The following is a 26,379-nucleotide window of genomic DNA, read 5'->3' as shown; positions in this document are numbered from 1 at the left end:
TATTTCTTCAGCTACAGTTACCCAGAGCTCAGATTCTTCTATTTTTTCTGGCAGAATGTGAGCTGGGGTGTATTTACTTGGCAGGGTTTTGGGAGGACAGCTCTGTGAGAGAAGGTGGTGATGGGCAGTGCTTCTGAGGAGCAGAATGAGCTGGAGTAGCTAGCTTTTAATTGAAAGTTCTTTGGAGTTTCCATGAGGTGAGACTGTTATGACAGATTTCAGAATGTAATGATAGGCAAATGAGTTGGGTTCATCAAAGTCAGTATAAATACTACTCAGTAACTTGGCATGAAATAACAACACAAAAAGAAGGAAAAAAACATGCAAAACACAACAGTGTAATTAAAATTTACATTCTGCAGATCTTAAGAAAGTAAAATTTTGTTGTGGAAAAATATGCGCCCTGACGCTTTTTACCCCTGGATGTACATCATATGTAAGTTTTGAATCATTTTAGAAAACACTGAAATTATGGATCTAGGGGCAGCTGAGCATTCAAATATAAGTACAGGATTTGACTGCAATAGAACAGCAACATGAAGAAGCAACCAGGAAGGTGAATAATCCTTCCAGTCCCATCCTAAATCTGTGCTATGAAGAGCTTGGATTTAGGAAAAGATGAATTCTATCTCCTCCTAACTTCTAAGGGTCTACATCCATCCCTGTACTCTTTAGGGGCTTTTCCTCTCTCCCCTACCTTCTACCTCTAAGGCATCAGGAGCTAATTCAAATCTGAAGACCATTCTGCTGTACCCTGGCTGTGCACATGTAATTTCAAACCTGAGCCTGGCTTTCAGAGCACTCTGACCCTGGCTGAGTTCTGGAATCTTTTCAGAATAGGAGAGGGAAGGGAGGAGGGGATGAAGGGTAAGACCCTGAAAGAAGATGGATTGGTCGCTATCCAGATCCTACAAATGTTTTCTTTTCTGGAAAAGCACCATGGACCTCACCCCAAAACAAAATCTTTCCCCAACCCCCAAATATCAGAAGCAGTGCTGGGCACATTGCTACTGGAGCCTAACTCCCTTGCTGAATTGGAACAATGGAAAACAAATGGGTGTGGGTAGGAGGAAATCACAAAAGGAACTTGCCATTTATATAAATCACATCAAGTGTAATTAAACTGTGGCATTCAAGAAGGAACTTAGCTTTATGAAGTCAAATCCCAAAGTTTAATTTAAAGAGGCTTTTTAGTTCAGCACTGTCTCCTAGGCAAATCCACAATGAGAATTTGTTCACATTATCTTTGATGAAATCAACGTGATTTTTAGAAAACAGTCAGTCTTCTTTTTAATGGGTAATTTCTGATTAGCTTAAGCAGCTTGTCACCCAGTGGGTAAATTGGGAATAGGAGCAGGTTAAGGGCAGGGTGATACTATAGGAGGGGTTGGACCACTTATTGTCAAAGAATCATAGGATTTAAAGCTTCTCTAGAGATCACTTATTTCAAGTCCATCGTTTTGTGGACGAGGGAACTGAGGGTTCTAAAAAGATTAAATGACTTGCCTACATCACACAGTAAGTAGCAAAGCTAGGATCCAAACACAGGCTATTTGACACCAAATCCATTACCCCGTGATGACTCTATGCATTGAGGAATGGATGCTGCCCTCATGTAGCTGCTCATAAAGTTTATTTACTGGGATTTAGATCCTCAAACCAGAATAAATTGTCATACTTTACTCTTAAGCTTGTGAGGTATGTGAATTATAAAGTGCCAGATTAATGATATAGCCTGGACCAACCTTAATAAAAATTCCCTCCTGAGAATTTTTACCAGAACCCCAACAGTACCAGAACCCTGGCTTCCTGATGCTGTTGGGGTATGATTGTTATTGTTCAGTCATTTTTTCAGTCATGTTTGACTCTTCATGACCCAATCTGGGGTTTTCTTGTGAAATATACTGGAGTGGTTTGCCATTTCCTTCTCCAGCTCATTTTACAGACGAACCAGGGTAAATAAGGTTAAGTGACTTGGGGATTTGACAAGGTGGGATTTGAACTCAGGAAGATGAATCTTCCTGACTCTAGGCCTGGCACTCTATCCACTGCACCACCTATCACTGTTAGGGTAACTTTCCATCAAAAAGTATACTTTTGACCTCCTCTAAATGCATCTCCTTTTACCAGATCAATCCAAATGACAAATACTTAAAATCAAAAGGCATGTACTGAAACAATATCAAGGTAATTACAAAGAATTGAGTGAAGTATTCAACAGTTCCAAATGATTGCTTAGTCTTCTACATCTCTTGGTTCTTCTACATCACTTTGGTTCCCAACTGACTCCTCAGTCTTTTAAACAACAGGAGCCCTCCCCATTCTTGGAACACTGCTAGAGAAACTCACCACAAAAGACTTGCAAGTGTTGATTTAATAGACTAGTAACTAAAGAACCCAGTAGAGATTGCTGTTTACTTCTGTTGGTTCAACAGTTACATGCTAGGGTGTGCTAAGGTCTCTTGTTGCTACTGTTTCTGCTGCCTGAGTTAGGGCAAGCACAGTCTGTACACAGCTGCCATATTTCCAAATCTCTCTTGTCTCTGTGCCAGCTCTGAACTGCTGTCTCTATTATAAGACTCCCCAGTCATGTAAGGATTCTGCAAGGATTCCTACCCAAAGTCCATTAATAGGCTTATGGAAAATGTAGTTCAATGAATTTCTTTCAGGCTTTTTGTTAGCCCTAAGCCTTGTGGGAATATATCATCTGTCTACAATCCCCTTCTACAGTGGTGTTACTGAAGGTTGGCCTATAAAGTAGCAGAGGGTCCTAATGTGGCTTTGTATTACATTATTTTTCAAATATTATATTTGTATTATATTTCCACAGAAATACCTAGTTAACTTTGGTTGGGGCTATGAGAAATTTGAAGATTTCAGAAGATTCCTGGCCTGAGAGATGGGAACTTAATTTGGTGCCAGGCACTAAAACTAAAGTAAAATTTGAAGAGACAAACAAAAGCAGGGGTGTGTATAAGGAACTTTGAGTTTGAATTAAACTATTTATACCTTTTGATCTCGACATGCTTTCTCAGGGCCAGGCAGTTCCATTGTGTCTATGAATTGTTAGCACCTTGCCTTCTATGATGAATAAATTTCAATGAGGAAACTAGAATGGGGTGATTTCTACAGAGCTAATGTTCTTTTTCAGTCATAACTTACTAAGTGGCCTATAATGGGATAGACTTTACTTTAAAGTTTCCAGACTCTACTCAGAAAAAGCAATGGCAGGGAAATGCCTTAGGTTCATGAATGGATATGTCGTTGTTCTAAAACAAAGGTTGGCTAGGCATGTGAATATATTTTGATGGTATACACTTGGATCTTAATCCTAAATGTTATGGTGGTGGTTTCTTTATTGGTACTATATCTCAACCCAGGTTTCCACTAATAAAAAATTACTATAAGGGAACTTGGAGATCATTTAGTCCAGTTCCTTCATTTTACAGATGAAGAAACTGAAGGCTAGAAATGTGAAGTGGCTTGCCTTAGGGAACACAGATTTTAAGTAGCAGAGCCAGTATCCTAACTCAGACCATCTGACAGCAGATCCTATGTTCTGTTCTACCCCAGATTTTTACTGTGACATGCTATTAAAATGTTTTTTGGGAAAAGATAATTTTAAAAACTTGACTTACATCAGATTCATATTCATGAAAGCTGATAAAATAATGTCATTTTAGAACAAAGGGCAAATTACAGAACCAATTGGACTTTTATTATGGGGCTATTTGTGAATGGGTCTCTGTGTCATCTTCTCACATAAATGATAACATAATCACAGAATTCTGGAATTGTAAATGACCTTAGGGGTCATCTAGCCTAGCCTACTAGAATAAGTATACATCTGTCAGGACTGAATGTTTAAATTTCTATATTCAGAAATTATTGTGTATGGTAATAAAGTAGGGAGAGGAGGAAGCTTTATTGCTTATTTCAGTACTTCAGAGATTCATTGTGAGGATGCCTTTCATTGATGCAGATAACAATCCCTTGGTGCTTTAATAGGTAGAGGATAGGGACTTGAATCTATGATTTCAATGATACAGGAAACTCCCTGATAAAGAAACTCCCTCAACTGATGCAGGTCAGCACCTTTGCTGTGATTTATAGAGAATTGCCTAGGACGCTAAAGAGTTAAATGACCTGTCCAGAATCATAGAAATAATGTCTGGCAGAGGTGGGGTTTGAACCCAGGACTTCATAGACCACTTCTCTACCCCGCACATGCATTGCTATGACATAAAAAGTCTTCACTCAGTGACTAACCTGATGATCATTTAGCCAGGAATGTTCTCTGTTAAGAAATGCATGGTTCTTTTGTTTTTTTTTTCCCCAGTGTGACAGTCTGGGAACCCTCCATTTCATCTTAAGACGTCAAGTCAAATGTTAGTGGGACGTTATTGTGCCTCCTTTAGATATTAAGATTTTAAATTAGGTTAGAAAGGAAATAAAAATGATGAAGAAAACTCGAGTCAATCTTATCTATTCCCCTTCCCCAGCACTTGTCTATCCCTCTCCCATTTCTGTGCCTTTGTTCGTTCTATTCTTTTATGCCTAGAATAGATTCCTTCCTCATCTCTATCTGCTGAAGTCCTTTTCTTTCTATGGGTCTTTCACCCAGCATAGGAGGATACCCTCCTTTGGTCAGGTCCCAGCAGAAGTAGCACCCATAGCACTCCCATTGAACAGGGGAGGGCAGGGGCAGCACAGTTCTACAGCAACCTTCTGCATAGGAAACAATTAGGCCTCAACATTAGCAGCTCAATAACTCTTAGTTCTGCAATTATTATCTGTACCAGAATAGAAAAAACTGTCTTGACACTGACTTCGGCAGAGCAGACGGTAATCAGAGTTGCAAGCCTCAGGGACAATGAGCACGGATATGGGCCCAGTGGTACTGACGTAGGGCAGCAAGCACAGACATGGACCACAGTTGCAGCAGATTGGTGGAGGGGGCTTTGAGCACAGACATGGACTACCTTGGTAGCAGATTGAGGAGGCAGCAGACACAGATGTGGACCACATTGGCAGTAGAGATTGAGAGGAGGGAGCCAGTAGAGAAATGAGCTACTGGGTAGCTCCAGACAGGTTCCAATAGCAGTGCCAGAAGAGTGGGCACTGGCATGTACAGCAGCAAAAGGCAAGTCCACTGTAGCCCATTGTTTACTATAATACAAAGTGATTGTCTCCTCAACACTGCTGCCGGTATAACACCCAAGAATAATTGTACAACTCTTCCCCAAGAAGGGTGCTTTGCTGGAGCTATATTCAAGTCATACTTACTACCTGTGGGTGGCCCCTAAAACTCTTTTCTGGGCCCTCTTCTCCCCCTGTAGTATTTTGCTTGTGATCACATCAGCTCCTATGTATTGAATTATCATCTGTCTATAAATGGTTCTCAGATGTATTTATCCAACCTTAACTTCTCTCCTGACCTGTATACAGTCTTGTTTCTCCATCTGATTTTCTATTGGACATCTCAAACTAGATGTCCTGTATTCATCTCAAATTCAACATATCCAAAAACTGAACGTGTTATCCTTTTCCCCAAACCTTCTCCTCTCTTCCTAACTTCACTGTCACTGTCAAGGATACCACCAGTTACCCAGGCTTGCAATCTAGATGTCATCCTAGATCAGGTTTATTCTAGTAAATGTTTAACAACAGCTCTCTGGGCAAGTGGGGTAGGTAAGAATGCATGAATGACACACTTTTAAGTTTACTCTCCATTATTAACATTTTCTCCATCACTTTCTTAGATCTAGACAATCAACACAGCAATAAACCAAGCCCCCGATTTATAGCCTTTTCAGATATAAATGCTTACATTAAAAAATTTAACGATCGGCTCTAGCTAGATGGCTCAACCACACTCTTGTACCTTGACTCTTCACTCTTACTTCAATACTCAATGTCTTGTATGTTCTGTCATAACACTTCTTGTTATTTGCCCCCTTTCCCATCTGACATTGGCCCTACCATACTGCAAACCCTCATCACCTCCATTCAGCTGCCAAAGTTACCTTCCTAAAACATAGTTCTGCCCATGTCATCCTTTATTCAATAAATTCCCAATTGTTCTCTATTACCTCCAGGATCAAATATAAAATTCTCTGTTTGGCTTTTAAAATCTTTCAAAACCTGGTCCCTTTCAACCTTTCCAGTCTTTTTATACTTTACTTGTCTCTGTTTATTCTACCAGTGACACTGGCCTCCTTGCTATTCCTCAAAAAAAAAAAAATTACCTATTTCCTTACTGGGGTGCCCCTAGTCTCGTGCCTAGAATTCTGTCTCTCATAATCTCCAGCTTCTGGCTTCTTGTAAGCCTCAATTAATTTTCACCTTCTGCAAGAAGTCCTCCTTGATATGCTAGTTCCTTTCCTCTGAATTTATCTCCAATTTATCCAATATTTGTTATTTGTACATAGTTTGCATGTTGAGTTGCCTAGTAAATTCTAAGGTCCTCGAGGATGGCCTATTTTTGCCTTTCTTTGTATCCCCAGTGCTTAGCACAGTGCCTGGCATATAGTAGGTGCTTCATAAATGTTTATTGACATGACTTAAAGGCCCAACTCAGCCACTTCTTACTCCATTCATTTCCGCACAATCCCAACTAAAACTGATCTCTCAAATTTCAAACAGCACATTTCTTGGATTTTTGCTTTCCTTTGTATCATAGTTATCTGTATGCATGTCATTCCCTACCCCCACCCTCAGATTGTAAGCTCTTTGAAGTCAAAGGCTGTCTCATTTTTTTTTGTTCCTGTCACCTCACACATAGTAGGCACTTAATAAGAGTATGCTGAATTGAAATGAATTAAGAGTCATATTCTGGGATGCTCTGGACCACAAATATAGAGGACTGAGGTTTGCACATACCCTTAATGTCATGGCTAGTAGTCTAGAACTTCACTGAAACTCAAAAATTATGCTTTCACAGCACTACTGCTTGGCACTGGACATCTAGCAAACATCCATCCATTAGCACTTCAAGAGCTATAAATGTTTCCAAGTGTTTCACACGGAGCACAAACCAGCACATGCGGCAACCAGCACGCTTTTCTCCTTGAAATCACTTCAGCACAAGACAAAAGGAATTAAGGCTGAAGTACTTCTCTCCTTTTTAAATTCCTGTGGTTTCCATGGAAAGGACATCACCAGGGTAATGTAATTTCTGAGAACTGTGTTTTCCAAGGAAGAATAGCACTGCTCCACAACTGAAGTCAATTATGCTTTCCTTCTGAATTCTAATGCTCAGCAAGTTACAAAAAGTTGTAGCAAACATTGTCCCTCTATGTTGGTCATCTTACCTGTTAAAAAAAAAAGTGTAGTAATTTATTTCAATTAAGCAAATATTCACTAACACCTAGTATGCATAAGGTACTGAAGTACATACTAGGGAGATAAAAGTAAATAATTGATACAGTCTCCAAGGAGTTTACAGTATACTTAGAAAGATATGATATGAATATATATATATATATATGTATATATATATATATATATTAGGTATGATAGGAGGGAGAATGTGATAAGTGTTAAGAAAAATTTCAAATGAAATTCTTTTAGTAGTTGACGGAGGGAAAGCTATCACTTTCAGCTAGGGTGAGCTTCATTGAGTTGGCCTTCAAGAAAATAAAGGATCTCAGCAGGAAATGAAGAGAATATGTTCCATGGATAGGAGATGACATGAGCAAAAACATGGAAGTAGGAGAAGGCAAGACAGGAAGGAGGGACAGAAGAAAGTTCTATTTTGACTATTCTATAACCTGCATGAAGAGGAGTAATAAAAGATATGGATGAAAGGGTAGATTGAAAGAGAGATTGTGGTAAGTCTTTAAAATTTATTGATTTTTTTTGTTTTTATATTACTTTCATTTCCAAATATTCCTCCATCTATCCCAATCCAGTGAGCCATCTCATAACAAAAAAAAAATGAAGGGGTGAAAAGGCAGTTCAGCAAAACTAACCAATTCTGATAATATATGCAATGTTTCACACTCAGTCTCACACTGCTACAAAGAAGAGAGGGAGATGTGTTCTTCATGAACAAGGTTGGTCATTATAATTATTCAGTGTTCAGTTTCAGTTTTTGTTCTTTACAATAGTATTGTTGTAATCATTATATATGTTGTTTTCCTGGCTCTGCTTACTTCACTTTGCATCAGTTTATGCAAATCTTCCTGTGTTTTTCTGTAGTCTTCATAATTTCTCAATAGTATGATAATATTACACTGTGTTCATTTATTGCAATGAGAGTGGGAAGGAGGAAGATGGATTGAGAGATGTTGTGGAATTAGAATTCCTAGGCATTGAAAATGATTGGATGTGGCAAGTATGGAAGAGGGAAGAATAAGAGATTCTGACTCCTAATTTAGGAGCCCAAGTGACTGGAAGGAAGATGGTGCCATAAATGGAAACACAGACATTAGGGGAAGGGATGGATTTTGGAGAAAAGGTGAGAAATTCACTTGTAGACATGTTGAGTTTGAGGTGCTAATATAAGTGGAGATATCCAAAAAGATCTGGGAGACCTTAGGGAGATAATGAAAGATAAAGATTTGAGATTCATTCCTACAGAGGTGATAGGTGAAACCAAAAGAATGAATATTTTCAAAGGAAGGACAGTAGAAAAGAGAAGGAAACAAGGGTAGATTCTTTAGTTATATTCATTTTCAAAGGGCAAAGGGAAATCAAGAAACCAGTGATTGATCAGAGAGATAGATGAAAAATCATAGGAGTGTAGTATCATGGAAGCAAAAGGAGGAAGGGTTTTTAAGATGGAGAGAAGGGTTAACAAACTTTGAGAATTATTCCTAGTAGTGAGCTTTCATGTAAGCTTTTGGGGCTTTACTGTGACTATGAGTATTGTATGTACTTTGAGATGAAGATGGATATGTAAAAATGAGAGCTGACCATTATGTAATGTTTTAAGCTCCAAGAAGTAATTCTACATATCACACAGTTGGTCAACAAGCATGAAAATTGAGAGGTGCATGGTAAGTATGAGCAGGCTATATACCACAAAAGCGTTGCCGTCTAAATCACTGGAGAAAACTTCCATAATGAAAAAATTATAGGTCCATTTGAGTATCTGAGTATCTCATTTGATTCTCACAGCATCATGACTTGTATGAGAAGTCATGCAAATTTTATTATCCCCAATTTATAAATGAAGAAACTCAGACTAAGATAAAAGTATGATTGTGATTACATTATGTTGAAAAGCTTTTGCATGAACAAAATCAATACAACTAGAAGAATGGAAAAAGTAGACTGATTTTTAAAAATCATTACATCAAATATCTCTGAGAAGCCTTATATCCAAGATAAAAAGGGAACTAATGCAAATATAGAAGATCTGCTCCATAGTAGCATTACATAGATGAAGAAAGTGATGTAAAGTGATTTGTCAAAAGTCACACAGGTAGTAGAGCCAGAATTCTAACCCAGGTGTTTTATAGTTCACTATAAAGGAACACTCTTTCCTCAGTACCGTGCTGCCTCCCTATGAAAATGCATATCTAAACAACCCTAAACTTTCACCTCACACCCAACAAATTGGCAAAAATGACAAAAGAGGAAAATAGCCAATGTTAGAAGGACTTCAAAAAGATTGTCACATTAATACACTGTTGGTGGAACTGTAAGTTGGCCCAACCATTCAGGAAAGTAATTTGGGAAAGAAAGGAAGAAAGAAAGATGACTAAATCTCCCCTTCAATACAGACATCTCACTGTAAGACATATATCTTAAGGAGATTAATAACAGAAAGAAAGATGCCATATAATGCCAAAATTTCATAGCAACACTTTTTGTATTAGCAGAGATTTGGAAATAGTATTACCTATTTATTAGAGAATAGCTAAACAATGGGGTATTGCTTTTAAAAATGAATATGAAAAATTCAGAGAAGCATGGGAAGAAATATGAACTGATTGACATAGAAAGAAGTAAACAAAACCAGGAAAACAATATGTCTATGACAACAATGACGTAACTAGAAAGAACAACTACACTAAACATTATATAAGATAGTGACCAAGCTTGGTCCCAAAGAAGAGATAAGAAAATTCGCTTCCCTCCCTTCTTTCCAGAGGTAGAGGACTGTGGATGTGGAACATTGACTATACTCATTAGACTTGGTTAATGTATTGGTTAGTTTCACTCTCTATTCTTTTCTCTTTCTTTTATAATGCTTATTATAAGGAATGGCTCACAGTATAGGGTAGGTATGAGGAAACCTCTCTGGAAATAAAGGTGTCATAAAGACAAAAGATAATTTTTATTTAAAAAAAATTTAAGATTCAGGGGGCAGCTAGGTGGTGCAGTGGATAGAGCACCAGCCCTGAAGTCAGGAGGACCTGAGTTCAAATCCGACCTCAGACCAAACACTTGACACTTACTAGCTGCGTGACCCGGGGCAAGTCACTTAACCCCAATTGCCTAAAAAAAAAACCCAAAAAAACCCTTAAGATTCAGAAAGATTAAGTGAACTACAGAAGATAAGACAACTAATAAGTGAGGAATTCAACCCAGGTCGACTAACATCTAAGTCCCATGCATATCCCAATACAACATAGTATTTAGCTCTCTAGAAAGTTCATTAAAAATGCCATTTTAAAAGAAAATACATCTTAGAGAATCAACTAGGCTTATGTTGTACTGATATAATACTGTTGAAGTTGCAGTTGAGAAGGTGTGATACAATAGAAATAGCACTGGATTGCACTCAAAAGACATGGGCTTGAGCCTGAGCTCGGAAGTTTACTAATTGGGTGACCTTCATCAGGTCATTTTCCTTATATGTAAAAATAGGAATAATAATACTTCTCCTGCCTACCTCATAGGGCTATTTTTTGGCAAATTTCTTTGTAAACTGAAAGGTACAAGGTTAATTCCATTTACTACCCATACCTTACCTCAGTGTGTCTCAGTTTTGTCCCCTGTAAAATTAGGGAGTTAGTTATAAAAGCTTATGGTTTTTGTTATTGATATTTTATTGTTTTCACATGTGGCAGCTATAGTCTTCAGATGTTGCCCGAAGACAACGAGTGCTTACTCCTCGAAAACTGAGTTAGAACCTAAGCCAGACCTAAAAAGCTACATGGTCAGAAAATGCATGCTAGGGCATGAAGAGAATTAGGAGACCAGTGCTAAGCCAATTCTAAGTGGCTTTTGGCCTATTCAGCTGTGACAGTAAAAACAAAGGCCATAATAGGAACCAAAAGAGCCTGACATCCAAAAGAGTAATTAGGTAGAGGCTCAAGGCAGAAGGTGCAGCAATGGAAGGGGCTCCAAAAGTATAACACAAATTCCCCAATTTCCTACGTTTAGGAGATCATGCCAGAGAGAGATTTGTATACCCCTAATATCATAATTCTGTAAGTTGAAAATTTATTTCATTTCTGTTCATCGGGGGCCTGTCTTTAATATCTCACTCTGTCTCTGTCTGACTGCCCTTCCTAAGAACATTTGGTGTGTCTGGCTTACAGTTATATTTTCCTTTGCTTTCAGGACAGTGGATCAGGCGATAACAGCTGTGTTGAAGAAATATTACGGGTAGGAACTTTTTAAAATCCCATCTATCATATTGTTGGGCATATAATCTAAATGGGAACTAAGTAGGAACTACCAGACTCATGATATCTTCCATAGTCCCTATCCTTAACCCCTTAATGTAAAAAAAAAAAGTATATTTTATTATTATCTATAGAAATCATTTTAGTTATCTAGATAATGTTTTCTGTTATAAAACTTCTGGAAGGAAACCAGTTGAGCTACAGGATGACATGGTTTCTTGGCAAAAACAAAGATGACCGCTACTAAATTGATTAGCAAGAAGATAGGATAGAATTGTAAATGAAAATATATATTGTTGTTCACATTTGGATGCTTCCATTTTTCACACCAATATTTAAAATCATTCTTTAATGATCTATACCTTTCAAGTGAGGCAAGAGTTGACTTGCTATTTTTTCTCCTAAACTTAATTAGAATTGGTAGCACTCCAGTGAAAAGGTGGTGTTCAGTGTCTGATAAATTATTTTCATATTGTTTTGCATATCATTATTATCCTTATTACTGTTTGTATTTCAGAACTCTTCATCACAGTCACCTTTATTTTGTGTTCACTGTGTGAAACAGTTTCACACTCAGATTGGTCTAGGTTAGGATATGTTTCCATATTGAGTGTTTCCTTAAGTAGACCAACTTATACTCAGGGTGTCATCTACCACCCATATTCTTCACTCATATTTTCTTCTTCAGAGTAGTAACCTAATAATTTGCATTTCTCAGAAAGCTTATATTTTACTGGGCAAAACACCAAGACAAATTAGACCAGATGGTATGGCAAATCCCAGCAGGAGAAAAAAACCCTTCATTTTAATATGTTTCTATCTTTTGGACATCGTACACACTTTTTCTAGAATTGTTATTGAATTATAGTAATATAGTTATTTGGTTTAGAATTCTACATTAGTAATCATGCTGTTCCCAAAGGCAGGTTTCTTTCTTGCATATATTGTCAAATAATCATATGTCTTTCAAAGAGGCCAAATACTTTATTTAAGATTGATCTGTTGAGCGTCTTGTGATTTTTTTCCTGGCAGTTTAACTTAGAAAACATTTGTCAAAAGCAGGCAGGTCCTCCCCTCCCTGCCTTTTCTGGTGTTGAAATGTGTGTTAAATTATTTCATCTTTTCCATTCAAATGTTTGTTTCAGATTAAATTCAACCAACTAATTCATCAATAAATATTTATTGAATACCTATTAGGTGCCCTAATGCAGCATCCTAACTTGAGTTTCTCTCTCTCTCTCTCTCTCTCTCTCTCTCTCTCTCTCTCTCTCTCTCTCTCTCTCTCTCTCTCTCTCTCTCTCTCTCTTTCTCTCTCCTTCCTTCCTCTCTCTCTCTCTCTCTCTCTCTCTCTCTCTCTCTCTCTCTCTCTCTCTCTCTCTCTCTCTCTCTCTCTCTCTCTCTCTCTGTCTCTCTTTTCAGTGCATGTGTATCTTTGGGGACTAGAATATTCATAGATATTGTTAATGGGGCAAATAGCCTTATTTTGGTGCATCATGGTGTTTGTGCATGATACATAAAGTGCCATGAGAGATTAATTCTTACCTTACCTTCAAATCAAAAAAAATTTAAGTACACTTCCTTCTTGTTTTCCCCCCCCCTTTTTTTTCCTGTAAAACCTGATGGTGTGGTGGGAAATGGTCATTTCATCTTTTTCTTCCATGTTTCACTTTTTCAGTAATACATATGCCCAAAGCACATTATTTACTTAAAATAAAGCAAATACAGCATAAGATATTAAAGTCATACTGTTCTGAAAGAGTGCATTCTCGTGCTCCTCAGTCACTGTCCACAGTACTGAACTTCAACTTTCGCAGTCTCACGTATAGTGCCATACCTGGGTACCACCATAGCTATGCCGGTGCTTCCAACATTGCCATAGGGTCTGTGAGGGGGATTGAGTACAGAAAAGAAGAAAGTCTTGGATAGAATTAAAGAACAGATTTGCAAGAGCCTCCTAAATTAAAATTTTGTCAGGTGATAATATGATTATGTAATAATAACACAGTTATTATACATATATATACATTATAAATATATACTATACACATTATACATATATACATTATACATAAATAGATATAGATGTCTGTCTATATCTATAAAACACTGGTTAACACAGTTTTTTTTTCTGTAACACTTCAGATGGCAATATGCTATAGAAGCCCAGGAGCAGCCAGAAGCCAGGGTAGTAATAATAGTAAGCTAGACTTTCTTTTACCTTCTCGTCATTTCTCGGTGATGGGGTGGGTGATGTGTCTGAACAGAGTAAGTGCCACCATCTAAATGAAAGTGACAATTGACCCAAGAAATTGCATGTGTGTGACTGTGACACTCTTACCTAGGCTTGTGTTCTGAAATATTAAGATTATCAAATAAATTCAACCTCTTATAATCTACTCAATTCAACAAACCTTTATTAAGGGCATATGCAAGGCACCATACTAGCCAGTAGATGAAGTACAAAGACAAAAATACCATAGCCCTATCCTTCAAGGGCTTACTTTCTGTTGGAAATTCTAAAAAGTGTTTTCTTTGCCAGATTTCCTTTTAATGAGATTGAGAATTTTACTTAGCTTTAATTTGGTACTTTTCCTTCCTTCCTTCCTTTCTTCTAACTATTTTGCAGACTGTCAATGCAGTTGTCATTCACAGCCTGATCCCAGTACTCATCAGCAGAGAAGCTTTAATCTACTTCATTTTTCTGACCTGCACCAGTTCACCTCAGAGCAGTTGGGTGGCATTCTGTTCCCATGGGCTCACCATAATAGTACCAGTCTTAGTGTGGACACATTATCAAACTTTAGTCCTTCTATATATAGCTCAGAACACCTGACCTTAAGCAGTCCTCCAGCCTCAGCCTCCCTAGTAGCAGAGACTACAGGTGTGTGCAACCACACTCAGCCAGTGCCTTGTTTTTCCTGTTATTCATTCTGTATATGTGACCAGTGCTATGAAACTTATAGTGAATATCACCCTGTATATTCTTGCATTTCTGTCACTGGGACTGTTACTCTATAAGTTATGGGCTTATTTTTATGAGGGTAGGTCTAGATCATATAGATAATTTTTAAAAAAGAAAAAGGTTTCAGTTCATAGTTTCCACTCATTTTTTTTCTGGATCCACTATGTAACCATAAATCAATCAAAGGAGACTACACTTTGTCAATGGGTCACTGCTCATTAATAGAATAATTGTGGTAATTGTGCTGTCCAGGCTTATGCTTCCTCTTTCATGATATCTAAGAGCCAGATGGGTGCCTCTGGGCACATGAACATGCGAATTTGATAACTAAAGTTATCGACCCTTTGCTTGACTTTTTTCCATCTCTCTCCTTTTTGCTGACGTGATTGCCTTAGAGTCATTTGAATCTAACAGTATGTTCTAAAGCATAATGATTTTATATTCCTACTCTGTGTATTTTAATCATGGGACCTAATAAATCTGTGTGTTATTGCAAAATTCACTTAACCAAGGGAGAAATTATATCTGAGCTCTGAGAAGATAGGAGATCAGGTCTTGAAGCCCTTATGGCTGACATATGTTTGCAACAGACAGTCTTCCAAGTTATACAATTTTTCATCCTTAAAGGTTCCAGTGCTGTAATACTTAGGTGCTTTCTGTTGCATTATCCATTAACGTAGAATGGCATTAACATTTGTTCAGCAAATAAAATCTGTTTAGAGTTTAATGGGTTTCTGCAGCACTAGAATCCGGGATGCATAAGTTTCAGCGAAGACAGTTTTAGATGGCAATTACAAAGTCAGACTGAGGGGCACAATCCATACAATACAGTATACAATCATGATAAAGACCAAGATATGAGCATAACTAAAGGGCTGGATAATAGAGATTCTGGAGAGTATTTCAATGACAACATGGAAAGAGATACCAGTGGTGATGGGTAAATCCCTTTCACTTCTTCTGACCATCTAGGTGGCACTGAACCATTTTAATGGATTACCTTCTTCTTAACCTGATAAAAAGTAATTTCCTTGAGAGCAAGGATTTTCCATTTTTCTCTTTATATTCCCAGAGCCCATTATAGTGTCTAGCCCATAGTAGACTCAATAAATACCTACTGATTCATTGATTAGCGATCTCTCTTGCCAAATACTGTTGATTTTCTCACCCTACTACCTTTCAGGGTTGTCCCCACCTCTCCATTCATACTGCCAATACCATAATTCATCTTATTTCACCATTTCATCTGGACTAATTTACACTAGATTCCTAACTAATCTCCCTGTCTTCACTTTTCCCCTTCTCGAAACCATCCTGTGTATAAATACTATGTTGACCAATTTTACAGTAACAGATCTGACCATGATATTCCCTGCTGAAAAACCTTTGCTCACTCTCTATTCTCTGTATCTTCTTTTAGGTTCTAGTCCTTCATTTCCTACTACATGCTAGGGACCTCCATCTTGATGCTTTGTTACCATCCCAAACTTAACCTGCCTAAAGTTAAACCTTCTCCACAAAGCCAGCTCCTTCTCTTGATCTTTCTGACTCTCTCAATGTTCTCTTTCCTTTGCTCAATCATACAATCTCACATCTTCCTGAGTTCAGATCTGGCCTCAGATATTTACTGGCTGTGTGACCCTGGGCAAGTCATTTAACCCTGTTTCCTCAGTTTCATTATCTGTAAAATGAACTGGATAAGGAAATGGCAAACCACTCCAGTATCTTTGCCAAGTAAACTCCAGATGGGGTCACAAAGAGTCAGACAAGACTGAAAACAACTGAACACCACCACCACCACCCTCACAGCCTTCTAATGATCTTTGACTGTTTCCCTATTGATCCCCATATCCTATGTGTTTCTTCTTTTACAATGTTTCTCACATTCATCATTTCCCCTGCCACCACCAATCCAAGCCCTGACCCTTATTACGAGACTCTCTTAACTGGCCTTCCTGCACCACATCTCTTTTCTTTCTATTCAGTCCTGCATACCATGGCCAGATGGATCTTCCTAAAGCATTACTTTCAGCATGCCACAGTCTGGTTCCAAACTACTGCTGCAGTCATTACTCTCTGATTACTCCTTAATATGAACCCTCTGCCCTAGCCAAACCAATCTCATTGTCCCTAGAGCAGTTCTGTCCTCATGTCTTTGCTCATGGCATTCCTTTTAAATGCAATAAGTGCCCATTCTGGGTATGGGAATCTGTTCCAGTTCAAGCCTCACTTTCTCCATAAAATTTTTCAAAAGTATCCCAAGCCCACAGCTTGCTCCTCTGTACTTTTGTACTACTTAACTACTATATTCTTCTTCATACACTCAAACTGGTCTTACTGTTTATCATACATGAAACTCCCTGTCCCGTCTCTATGCCTTTTCACTGTCAGTCTCCCATGTCTGGAATGTGCTTTCCCTCTTCTCTGACTCTTAGAATCCCTAGTTTCTTTCAGGATATACCTCAAGCACGACATTGATAAAGCCTTTCCTGATCCCCAAAGTGACTTGTTTCTTCCCCTCAAAAATCCCCTTCTATTTATTTTATGTAAAGCTAGATATTCTCCTCACCAAATTGGCTCTTATCATGTGCTGCCTTATATTGTTAGTTTTGTTTTTAATATATTTATCCCATTCTTCCTGCAATCTAGATTATAATCCTGTTAAGTTCAAATACCATCTATCCCCTCTTGTGAATTCCCCCATCACACTTAGCTCAGTACCCTGTACTTAGTTATCATTCATACAGCAAGAAGGGACCTTGGAATCATCTAGTTCAATCACCTCATTTTGTAGAGAGGTTAAGTGATTGGTCCAAGGTCATAGGTTGTAAGTAGCAGGATTTAAACACAGGTCCTCTAACTCCAAATTCAGCGTGGGCAGTAAATAACCATTTATTTCTGATCTGTCCTTTGTGTTGTGAGGTGTTATCTTATTTCAAAAAGAGGAAATGAGTAGAACTGAGAGGGGACTTATTCTGGGTGCCAGACCACAGTCAGGCTGGAGTTTCTTTGACTGGTTCACAGTCCCCTGTAAATTCATTTGTTTTACACAGCATTGCTTCCATTAGGGAAGAAGAGCACCAGCCAAATGGCAAAATCAATCCTGGTATAAATATAGTGAAGCAGCCATACTACACCTCATTATTAGTGTAAGTAAAATAAACACTCAAAGTAAAGCTAAAATAAAGGCCAAGAGAAACATCTGAAAAGGATATATGCTAGCAAGCCTACGTGTTGGTAGAAAAGAGCACCATACTAGTAGTCAGAAAAATCAGAGTTCTCATCTTGACCATAATAATTACTAATTAGTTACCTTGAACAAATCATGTCACCTCTCTAGAGCTCAGTTTCAGTATCTGTAAAATAATGGGATTGGACTTGGTGACCTTTAAGCTCTAACATTTTATGATTACATATAAAGGTAAGGAATGCTAACATGTTTGTGAACAGATTATGTGACTTCACAGGGCAGTGTGATTATTAAATAAAATGCATTAATCCTTCCCTCTCTTTTTTTTTATAGTGGGTATGTCTAGAAATGAATAGGAGATAGATGATCCTTAAGACTATTTCCATCTCTAAATCCTATGATTTCCGCACCATGGGCTCCATTTAGTCTTCTTAGGTTTATTAATATCAGTTGAGCCCACCATTTTGGCTGTGATTGGCTAGTAGGGGCACTTTGCAGCCTCAGAAAACATGGACTAAGAACCTAACATATATATTGCAGAGGCAACTGTGGTGTAATGCACAGAGACATGGCCATGGAATCAGGAAAACTCAGGTTTAAACCTCACCTCTGACACAGACAGACTCTAACCCTAAGCAAGTCATTTACCCTCTCAATGCCCCAGATTATTTTCTAAGATTACAAATTACTGAAGAGGTACTGATTGGTAGAGGGAGTGTTGAAATCTTCCCCTGCATAGATAAAGTCAAATATCTGATCACTTTCCCCTGTGCCCCCAATGTGCATTGCAATGTGCTGGACTATGAATGGAAAACAAAATAAATAAAATATGATCATGGTCTATTAAAGGTTACCAAAAAAAGTGATATTAAAAATAAATGTGATTCAAACTTGAATATATCAAGCACATTAGAGCACTGTGAGATAATATGAGAGATAAGTGCCAGAAGGATTAAGGGTAGGATCAGGGGAAGGGAAAGAGAATAAGCATTTATATAGTATTTATTATATAGTATATACATATAATATATATAGTAATATATATCATATATACTATATATGGTAATATATAGTATGTAGTATATTTATATTATATTTATTTAGTATATTTTACATAATGTTTATATATTATATAATTATATTTATATTATATTATGTATTTATATATATAGCTACTGTGTGCCAGGCATTGTGCTAAGCACTTTACAAATATTATTTCATTTGATCTTTACAACAATCCTGCAAGGATAGGTACTGTTATCACCCCCATTTTACTGTTGAGAAAACTGAGGCAAAAAAAAGTTGTGATTTGCCCAGGTCACATAGCAGTGTCTGAAGCAGGACTTGAACTCAGTTTTTCCTAACTCTAGGTCCAGAGTTTTAACCACTGAACCGCCTAGCCAGGAAGTTTTCACTGAAGGGGTAGGCTTAAAAGGATAAGGGTAAGGAGAGGGCGAATGACTTGCTTAGGGTTAGAGTCTGTCTGTGTTAGAGGTAAGACTTAAGCCTGGGTTCTCCTGACTCCAAGGCCATCTCTCTGTTACAACACATTACACCTCAGATACCTCTGCAATACATATGTTGGGTTCTTTATCCATGTTTTCTGAGGCTGCAAGGTGTACCTATTAGCCAGTCACAGCCAAAATGGTGGAACCAAATGATGTTAGCAAACCTAAGAAGGTTTAATGATGCCCACAGTGGGGAAATCATAAGATTTAGAGATGGAAACACTCTTAAGGATCATCTATATCAACCAGCAGTGATGTGCATTGAAGTATGAGGAGTAATATGAGCAAAGGTGTGGTGAAGGGCAGCACATTATAGGATATGTTCAGAGGATAGAAATTATCTCATTTTTCTGAAGCAATAAAGTACATGGAAGGAGCAACGTGAGACCAAACTTAAGAGATTCTGCTAAATTTCATTCCTCCTAAACTTTGGCATGACAAGAATCTCCTTGAGCTCCGTTGCAGGCTAGGGTAGGATGAGGGAGATCCACAATCTATTCTAGTATACACTCACTTTGGTGTATGGGCCAGCATTGAGCTATGGTCTGGGGCACAGATTAGTTTGAAAGACATGCCTATGGACACTAGCTACTTTTTTTCCATGATATATGCCATTTGGCAACAGTGGCAAGTTCCAGAATTATTTGGGACAGAGGATAAGTTGACCCGATATATACAAGTTCTGTGAGAATAAAGTTTCTCAGTGAATAAAGAGTAGGCTTTTAATTTTTGAATAAGTATCTTTTCCTTGTGAGCTGTTACCAATTAGCCCTGGCAGTGTTAGATTCCCCACACTGGAAATCTTTAAGCACAGGTTTTATGACCATTTGTTGGCAATGTTTTAAAGGAGATTCCTGATCAGTTATGGTTTATATTATATGACCTCTGAGATGACCTTCAAGCAATGAGATTTGGTAACTCTGATGCTATGATTCTGTGAGTGTGCCATGGGTACACAAGTGAAAAATAACAAAAATGGGAGAAAAATTACATGGCAGTGGTGATGTTCTTCTGATTAATGATGCTATTGGGTCCATCATTACTGTGATATTGGTAAAAGTAAAGGAGGCCAGAAAATATTTTGTGGGCTAAATGAAAGGCTTCCTTCCAGGCTCTTTCAAAGGATCATATTCACAATTTCTTCTGGGTATACTTTAAAATTGGCTGTGTTGACATAATTTTAGGGCATTAAACATACTCAAGATTTATTTTATCTGTGGTTCTAGCCTTGTAAAGTGTATCAACAATAACAACAAAAAGAAATGAAATGATTGAAAATGAACCGGAGAGGTGGTTTTCCTTAGTGCCTTAATACACATGCTATGCATGTGGTCGGCACTTAATGAAATGCTTGTTGGGTGAATGAATGAAAGTTCAAATGCGGAGGAGGCACTATTTATACAGAATAATACCTTTCAATAAAAGAACCTTCACATCTGTGATTAGAGTATGCATGATTTAACATAATACATGTCATCAGCGTGTTTCATTATGGTTTTCACAGCATTCGCCTAGGGTTTTTTTTTTTCTTACTCTAAATTTGAATGCGTCTTAGTTTTCATGAAACCAAGAGCATGGCAGCATCCCCTTAAGCCAAGTCAAGAATTGTAGGGTAGGTACATATTTAACATTTCTGTTGTGTTTTGCTATCTTGATTTCCTATTCATTGGTGTGTGTTGTTTTTATTCTTGATGTGAGAGATGTAGTGGCAAAGTGGAAAGGACCCTGGATTTGGAATCAAAAGACCCCAGATTCAAGTTTTTTCCCTTTTCTATATGTGTGACCATGGAAGAGTCACTTTCCTTCTTGAGCCTTGATGTCCTTATCTGTGTAGTGGAGAAATGAAAGCTGATTTTTATAGTGCTTTAAAGATTTCAAAAACACTTTATGTGTGCTATTTTATGTGATCCTTACAACAGCGCTAATGAAGAAGCTCTGACTTATAAAGGTCAAGGGACTTGCTCAATACCACATAGTTAGTAAGTGTCACAAGCCCACATATCTACTAACAACAGGTCCAGCATTCTTTAAAATATATACTGCCTGCTTCCAAAAATAACATGTATAAAATATTCAAAAATGAGAGCATGTCATTATTCAGAGGATTACAAGAACCTTGGATCTAGACCTTTTAATGGTTTTTTTGAACTTTGCACCATTTCAAAAAAATATAAAATATATTTTTTAAAATGACACATCTTAAAATTTAATAATTTATTGTAAGTTTGTGGTGCTTTCCTGTATTGAAATTTTGATGATACAATACTGTGTCATGTTACCATCTAGTATAGTATTATAAACAAGGCATTACACACACATATGCCTGCTGATGCATGCTGGACTTCCCAGCAATGTGTGACATACTCATCTGCCAACACTTGCTTGTTAAGACCTGTCAGTGGACTTGACCAATGATCAGTTATAACCTACATTTTCTGTGTTTATTTGGAAAATAATGTAATCACTATGACTTTAATTCTGTTACACAACAGATTAAATATGTATGGATGGTTTTTCAAAATTTTCTAATCTTCTCTTCTTTCCTTATGCTTCTACCACCTCCTTATTTTTATTCAATGCCTCCCAGTTACACCTGAGGCTACTACTACTCCCGCCTGAATCATTCCAGCACCCCCAAGGAGTGGTATCACCCATGTTGGGAACCTATGACTAGAGTTAGAAGGGACCTGAGACAGTATATTGTACAACCCCCTCATTTTACATATGAGGAAATTGAGACATGGTGAGTCTAAGAAACCTACCTAAGATCATATAAGCATTAAGGGGCAGAACTGTGATACTAATGTTCCCTCCACTGTTACAAACTGCAACCTGTACATGTTTGCTGATCTTACTTGACTCATAAATGTCATCCCATAAGTTTGTCACAAGTGGTTCAAACAACCAACCCACCCACCCAATCTTCCTCACTTTCTTTTGATATCACAAGGATATCAGTGGAGCACTGGCTTGATTATCTTTCCAACTCTTACTACACGTCCATCCCCTTTTCTTTTTCCAATCACCTATTGATTTGATTACATTATTTTATTCTGTTTCATAATTCATGATTCTTTATTTGTTATGTGATATAGTCTCCTCACAATCACTGTGTTCCCCTCCTTTGTATTCTAAAAGATACTACATTTTTAGTTCTTCACAGACTATAATGTTCTGTGATACATAGCCATACAACAACATAAGTATTGAAAATGTGGGCCTTTTTTTCAGGGAGAACTTTGGGATCATTCAAGGGGCTTTGAAATTTACCAAATATAATTCAAAACTCTCTTTTCTTCCTTTCTAATTTTGGGCCCAACTCATTGTCCATTTGTAGCACCTGTCTTATGTATGTACGTATGTATATCATGTGTGTGTGTGTGTGTGTATGTGTTCTATAAGTTATCCAGATCTGACATATAGTTAGTTGAATAAGAGGCTCATGGATCTCATGGAAGTTTAGGCCAAACTCTTTGAAATGCCTATGGTTCTTATCCAGGAGATTCTGCAGTATTTTTAAGCTTGATGTTATGTGCAAAAGAACTTACCTTTCATGACATAGGGCTTTTCATTTTGCTATGTAATATCAAATATTATCCATATATATGTATATATTTATGTGTGTATATATACTATTTAATGTTTATCCATAATTAACTATAAACTGAACACATGCAGTTTCTCATTACCTTAAAAAACTTAACATATATCAGAACTAGAAATTGTTGCTGGTATTGATATTCTTTAACTACATTAATAAAGATTTATTTGGAACACTGAGAAACACACAGACATTAATATGTGTTTGAGTAACATGATTACCCCAAAATCTAAAGGTCAATAAAATTCTACTTATTTTCAAACATACCAGGGATGTTCTCCTTGATAATTTTAATTGTAAAAGCAGTCTGCTTATTAGAGCATTTACAACTCTTACTCCTGGAGAATATTTCAAGAAAACTTAAACCTTTTGTATCTGCTACTTGTATTTTCACTGTCTTTCATGAGACAGAGCTTTTCATTTTGATAGATAATGAATAAAATGCACAAGTTTAAGGAATCAAGGTAATGAATTTGTAAGGTTATTTTGTTAATTATCATGTTACTGCTTGTTGAATCTAGGCCCTGTGAATCAGTCCTAGTATGATCTGCCTAAAGCTGTTCTAGCAGCATTTCTTACACATCCTGCCAAAGAGGACTACACAGGGACAGCTTTGGGGTGAAAATGTATTTATAATACTGAAAATAACATCAAAAAATTCCCTTTAACTTCTACAAATTGCAGGGTGCTAAATTACAATGATTTACTGCAAATTGCTATGGCACATGAACAGAAAAGTTTAGAGTAATTCTCATTTTACAAAATGACAATTTTCTGAGGAAATATATGGAATTGAAGGCATAAAGACACTAAAAAGTTAGAATACTTGATAATAATCACTTATTTCAAAAAGATTGTTTACCTGTGGTGCTGATAACCACTTAGAATTGCAGAACTAAAGGCTTTTAACAATCTAATTTTCTTTTTTTTTGCCATTAAATTTTATATGATGTTTTGCTGGTTCAAGTACATTTGATTTACTTGTATATTATTCATCTGCTTCTGAATTCACTCAGCACAATGAAATTTGGTTTAGGTTTTAAGCAAAGCAAAAAGAGGTTTGAATGTTCACTTCCATTAACTTTAAAGATTGGGAACATTTTCACATACTTTTTAATGTCTTCTATTTAAAAGCCCATGATTCTAGGAATATTGTGAATAGAGAGGGTACAGCCAGGCCCTTTAACCTTACAAATTCAACTCTTTTTGAGTCTTCAGTATCTTCCAGAGATCATCTCTTGACTAGCACAATTTTTTTTTAGCCTGCTTTTACTTTGAGAATAACAGATTAGAAGAAGTCATGAGAGGGGCAGTGGATAGAGCTCCAGCCTTGGAGTCAAGAGGCCCTGAGTTCAAATCTGGCCTCAGGCATTTTATACTTACTACCTGTGTGACCCTGGGCAAGTCACTTAACCCTGACTGCCTCACCAAAAAGCAAAAAGCAAAAAAAAATCATCAATCCTTTGGCCACTTTTATAGTCGGCCTAAATACTGGCCTAGGACATATTTAAGTCCATGAGCTACAAAAGCATTGGTTTATTTTGTTTTAGTTTAATAAATGAAGCTAGGACTCCACACACATACACACACACACACACACACACACACACACACACACACAAATGTAACAAACGGACCTATTTGTGTATATTAGTGGAGGGTTAAGGCAAAAGGGGCAGACCTACTACCCCCCATAATTATATTTTCCTAATTTTCCTGTGAAAGATGGTGGCTTTAAACAGTAGTCATTCATTGAAGCTTCAAGTTCATTTTAGCATTTTGAATGTATGTGTAAACACACAATGTACCTTTAATTTTGTCCTGTGCTACAGGCAAAGGCCTAGACATCCTTACTTACAGATCACTTTATACTTCATATGCACATTAAAGTACCTTGTGTTCCCTTATTTCTGGCCAAATTTCCGGGCCAAAAATCTCCTGAGACCAATAACGTCTATCATCCCTGTCCTGCTATTATAAGATCTTCTCTTAATATTGGTGCCTTGCCCCTGTGGATTATTTCCAGTTTATCTTGTATATTTCTTGCTTATACATAGTTGTTTGCACTGGTTTGTATGTCCCTGAGAGTTAGAAATGACTTGTACCTTTCTTTATCTTCCCAATACTTAGCAAATTTACATAGTAGTAATGCTTGGTAGACGGTTAATAAATGCTCAATGCTCGTTAACTGAATGATCTGGAGCTACTCGGGCAGGCTCAAGTATGGATTATGGCATTATAGATTTAAAGTTTGAAGAGATTTCAGAGGCCATATAGTCCATTCTCTTCCCAACCCACCTCCTCTCCCTTCATTTTACAGTGAGGAAACTGATGCCGAAGGGCATTAAATGACTTAACCATAGGAAATTATAAAATTACTTTCAAGGAAATACTGTAACACAATTTGCCACACCAGTTAATATGACATCATTCAATGCTCACATTGACAGTCAGTTTCTGAATAATTTTGCCTTACCATTGAATAACACTGCATTATTTGACTTAAAAGATGTTGTTTGACCAGTTCTCCTGATATGCTTTTGAGCTTCCATATAACACATTATGTTTGCGAAAGAGACCACACTTTAAAAAAATTAATGAGCCTTTTAAGTCTTTTAAAGTTCCATGAAATTGTTTGCAATGACAGAAAGCACATAACCCTTAAAATCCTCCAGAGCTGCTTCTCTGCAAAGCAACCTGCAAATAAGAATCCAGAAGCCTCAAAGGATTGTGCTTCAAACAAGGCAGTCATCCAAAATCACTATTGCAAACGACCAGAGGGTACAGAGGAAAAACAGCCTCACTGGAGATGATCAGATTGCAGGTAGAAATTAGATGGCAACAGTTCTCTAAAGACAGTGAGATTTAAAAAAAAAAAAACCTCTACTCTGCAATACAAAATGCACATTTGTCATTTGGCCTCTTGTAGTTTCCATTTCCTTGGTTTGTTTCCCCCTGCCCCTGAGAAGTCAGTCACTGGGGAGTGGGGGAGGGAGACAGAAGGCAAGGAGTGAAAAATCAAGCTTTATTTTTTGGCAGTTTTGCATATACACATATATTATACATCATCTGTGTTGTTTGTTTTATGTGACATTGAGAGACCACTGTGATCTGAAGAAAAAAAAAAGCCATGTGAATAAACTCTTAAATATTAAAAATAGGAGATTATGGTGACTGGAGTCATCCACTAACACCAGCAGCAGCCGAGGGTTGTGGAGATGATTAATCACCTCAGCACAAAAGGAGAGAAAAGGAGATTTGTTAAGAATAAGCAGGGGGCAGAATGTCAACTCTGGGGGGTGAAACAATTGTCCATTTAATAATGCGTTTTTTAAAAGAGTGTACCACATCAAAAGCAAAACACACAGCTGTAAGAAAATGAAATGAGAAAGCATTAGGCAAAATATTTGTCTCAGTGGACAAATGTTTAGGAAATTGTATTAGCAAGCACTTTGGCTTGACTCTTTGAAAAATCACCATTTTTCCTGGTAGTGAAAGGTCCGTGATCACATGTTATTGTTCAGTCATTTCAG

The 26,379-nt window shown here is 37.3% G+C and overlaps 1 protein-coding gene across 4 annotated transcripts in view; it reads left to right on the top strand.

The window, feature by feature from the left end:
• The window catches only part of AFF3 (ALF transcription elongation factor 3), a 658,750-nt gene that overhangs the window by 320,720 nt on the left and 311,651 nt on the right, over positions 1 to 26,379 (top strand). For 3 of the 4 annotated variants that reach the window (XR_013482795.1, XM_020992852.2, XM_020992854.2), the window contains one exon: positions 11,521 to 11,565. The exons of the other annotated variant lie outside the window; for it this stretch is intronic. Coding sequence is in view for 2 of the 3 variants with exons in the window: in XM_020992852.2 (XP_020848511.1) it covers positions 11,521 to 11,565 (45 nt within the window). In the remaining variant the exon portion in view is untranslated. The remainder of the gene's footprint in view (positions 1 to 11,520; positions 11,566 to 26,379) is intronic. 4 annotated transcript variants of the gene reach the window in all.

The sequence above is a fragment of the Phascolarctos cinereus genome, unplaced genomic scaffold (assembly GCF_003287225.1).
Source record: "Phascolarctos cinereus isolate Bilbo 61053 unplaced genomic scaffold, phaCin_HiC Scaffold_726;HRSCAF=1367, whole genome shotgun sequence".
NCBI lineage: Eukaryota > Metazoa > Chordata > Mammalia > Diprotodontia > Phascolarctidae > Phascolarctos > Phascolarctos cinereus.
Note: the sequence above shows the minus strand (reverse complement) of the source record. Positions and strands in the feature narration are given on the sequence as shown.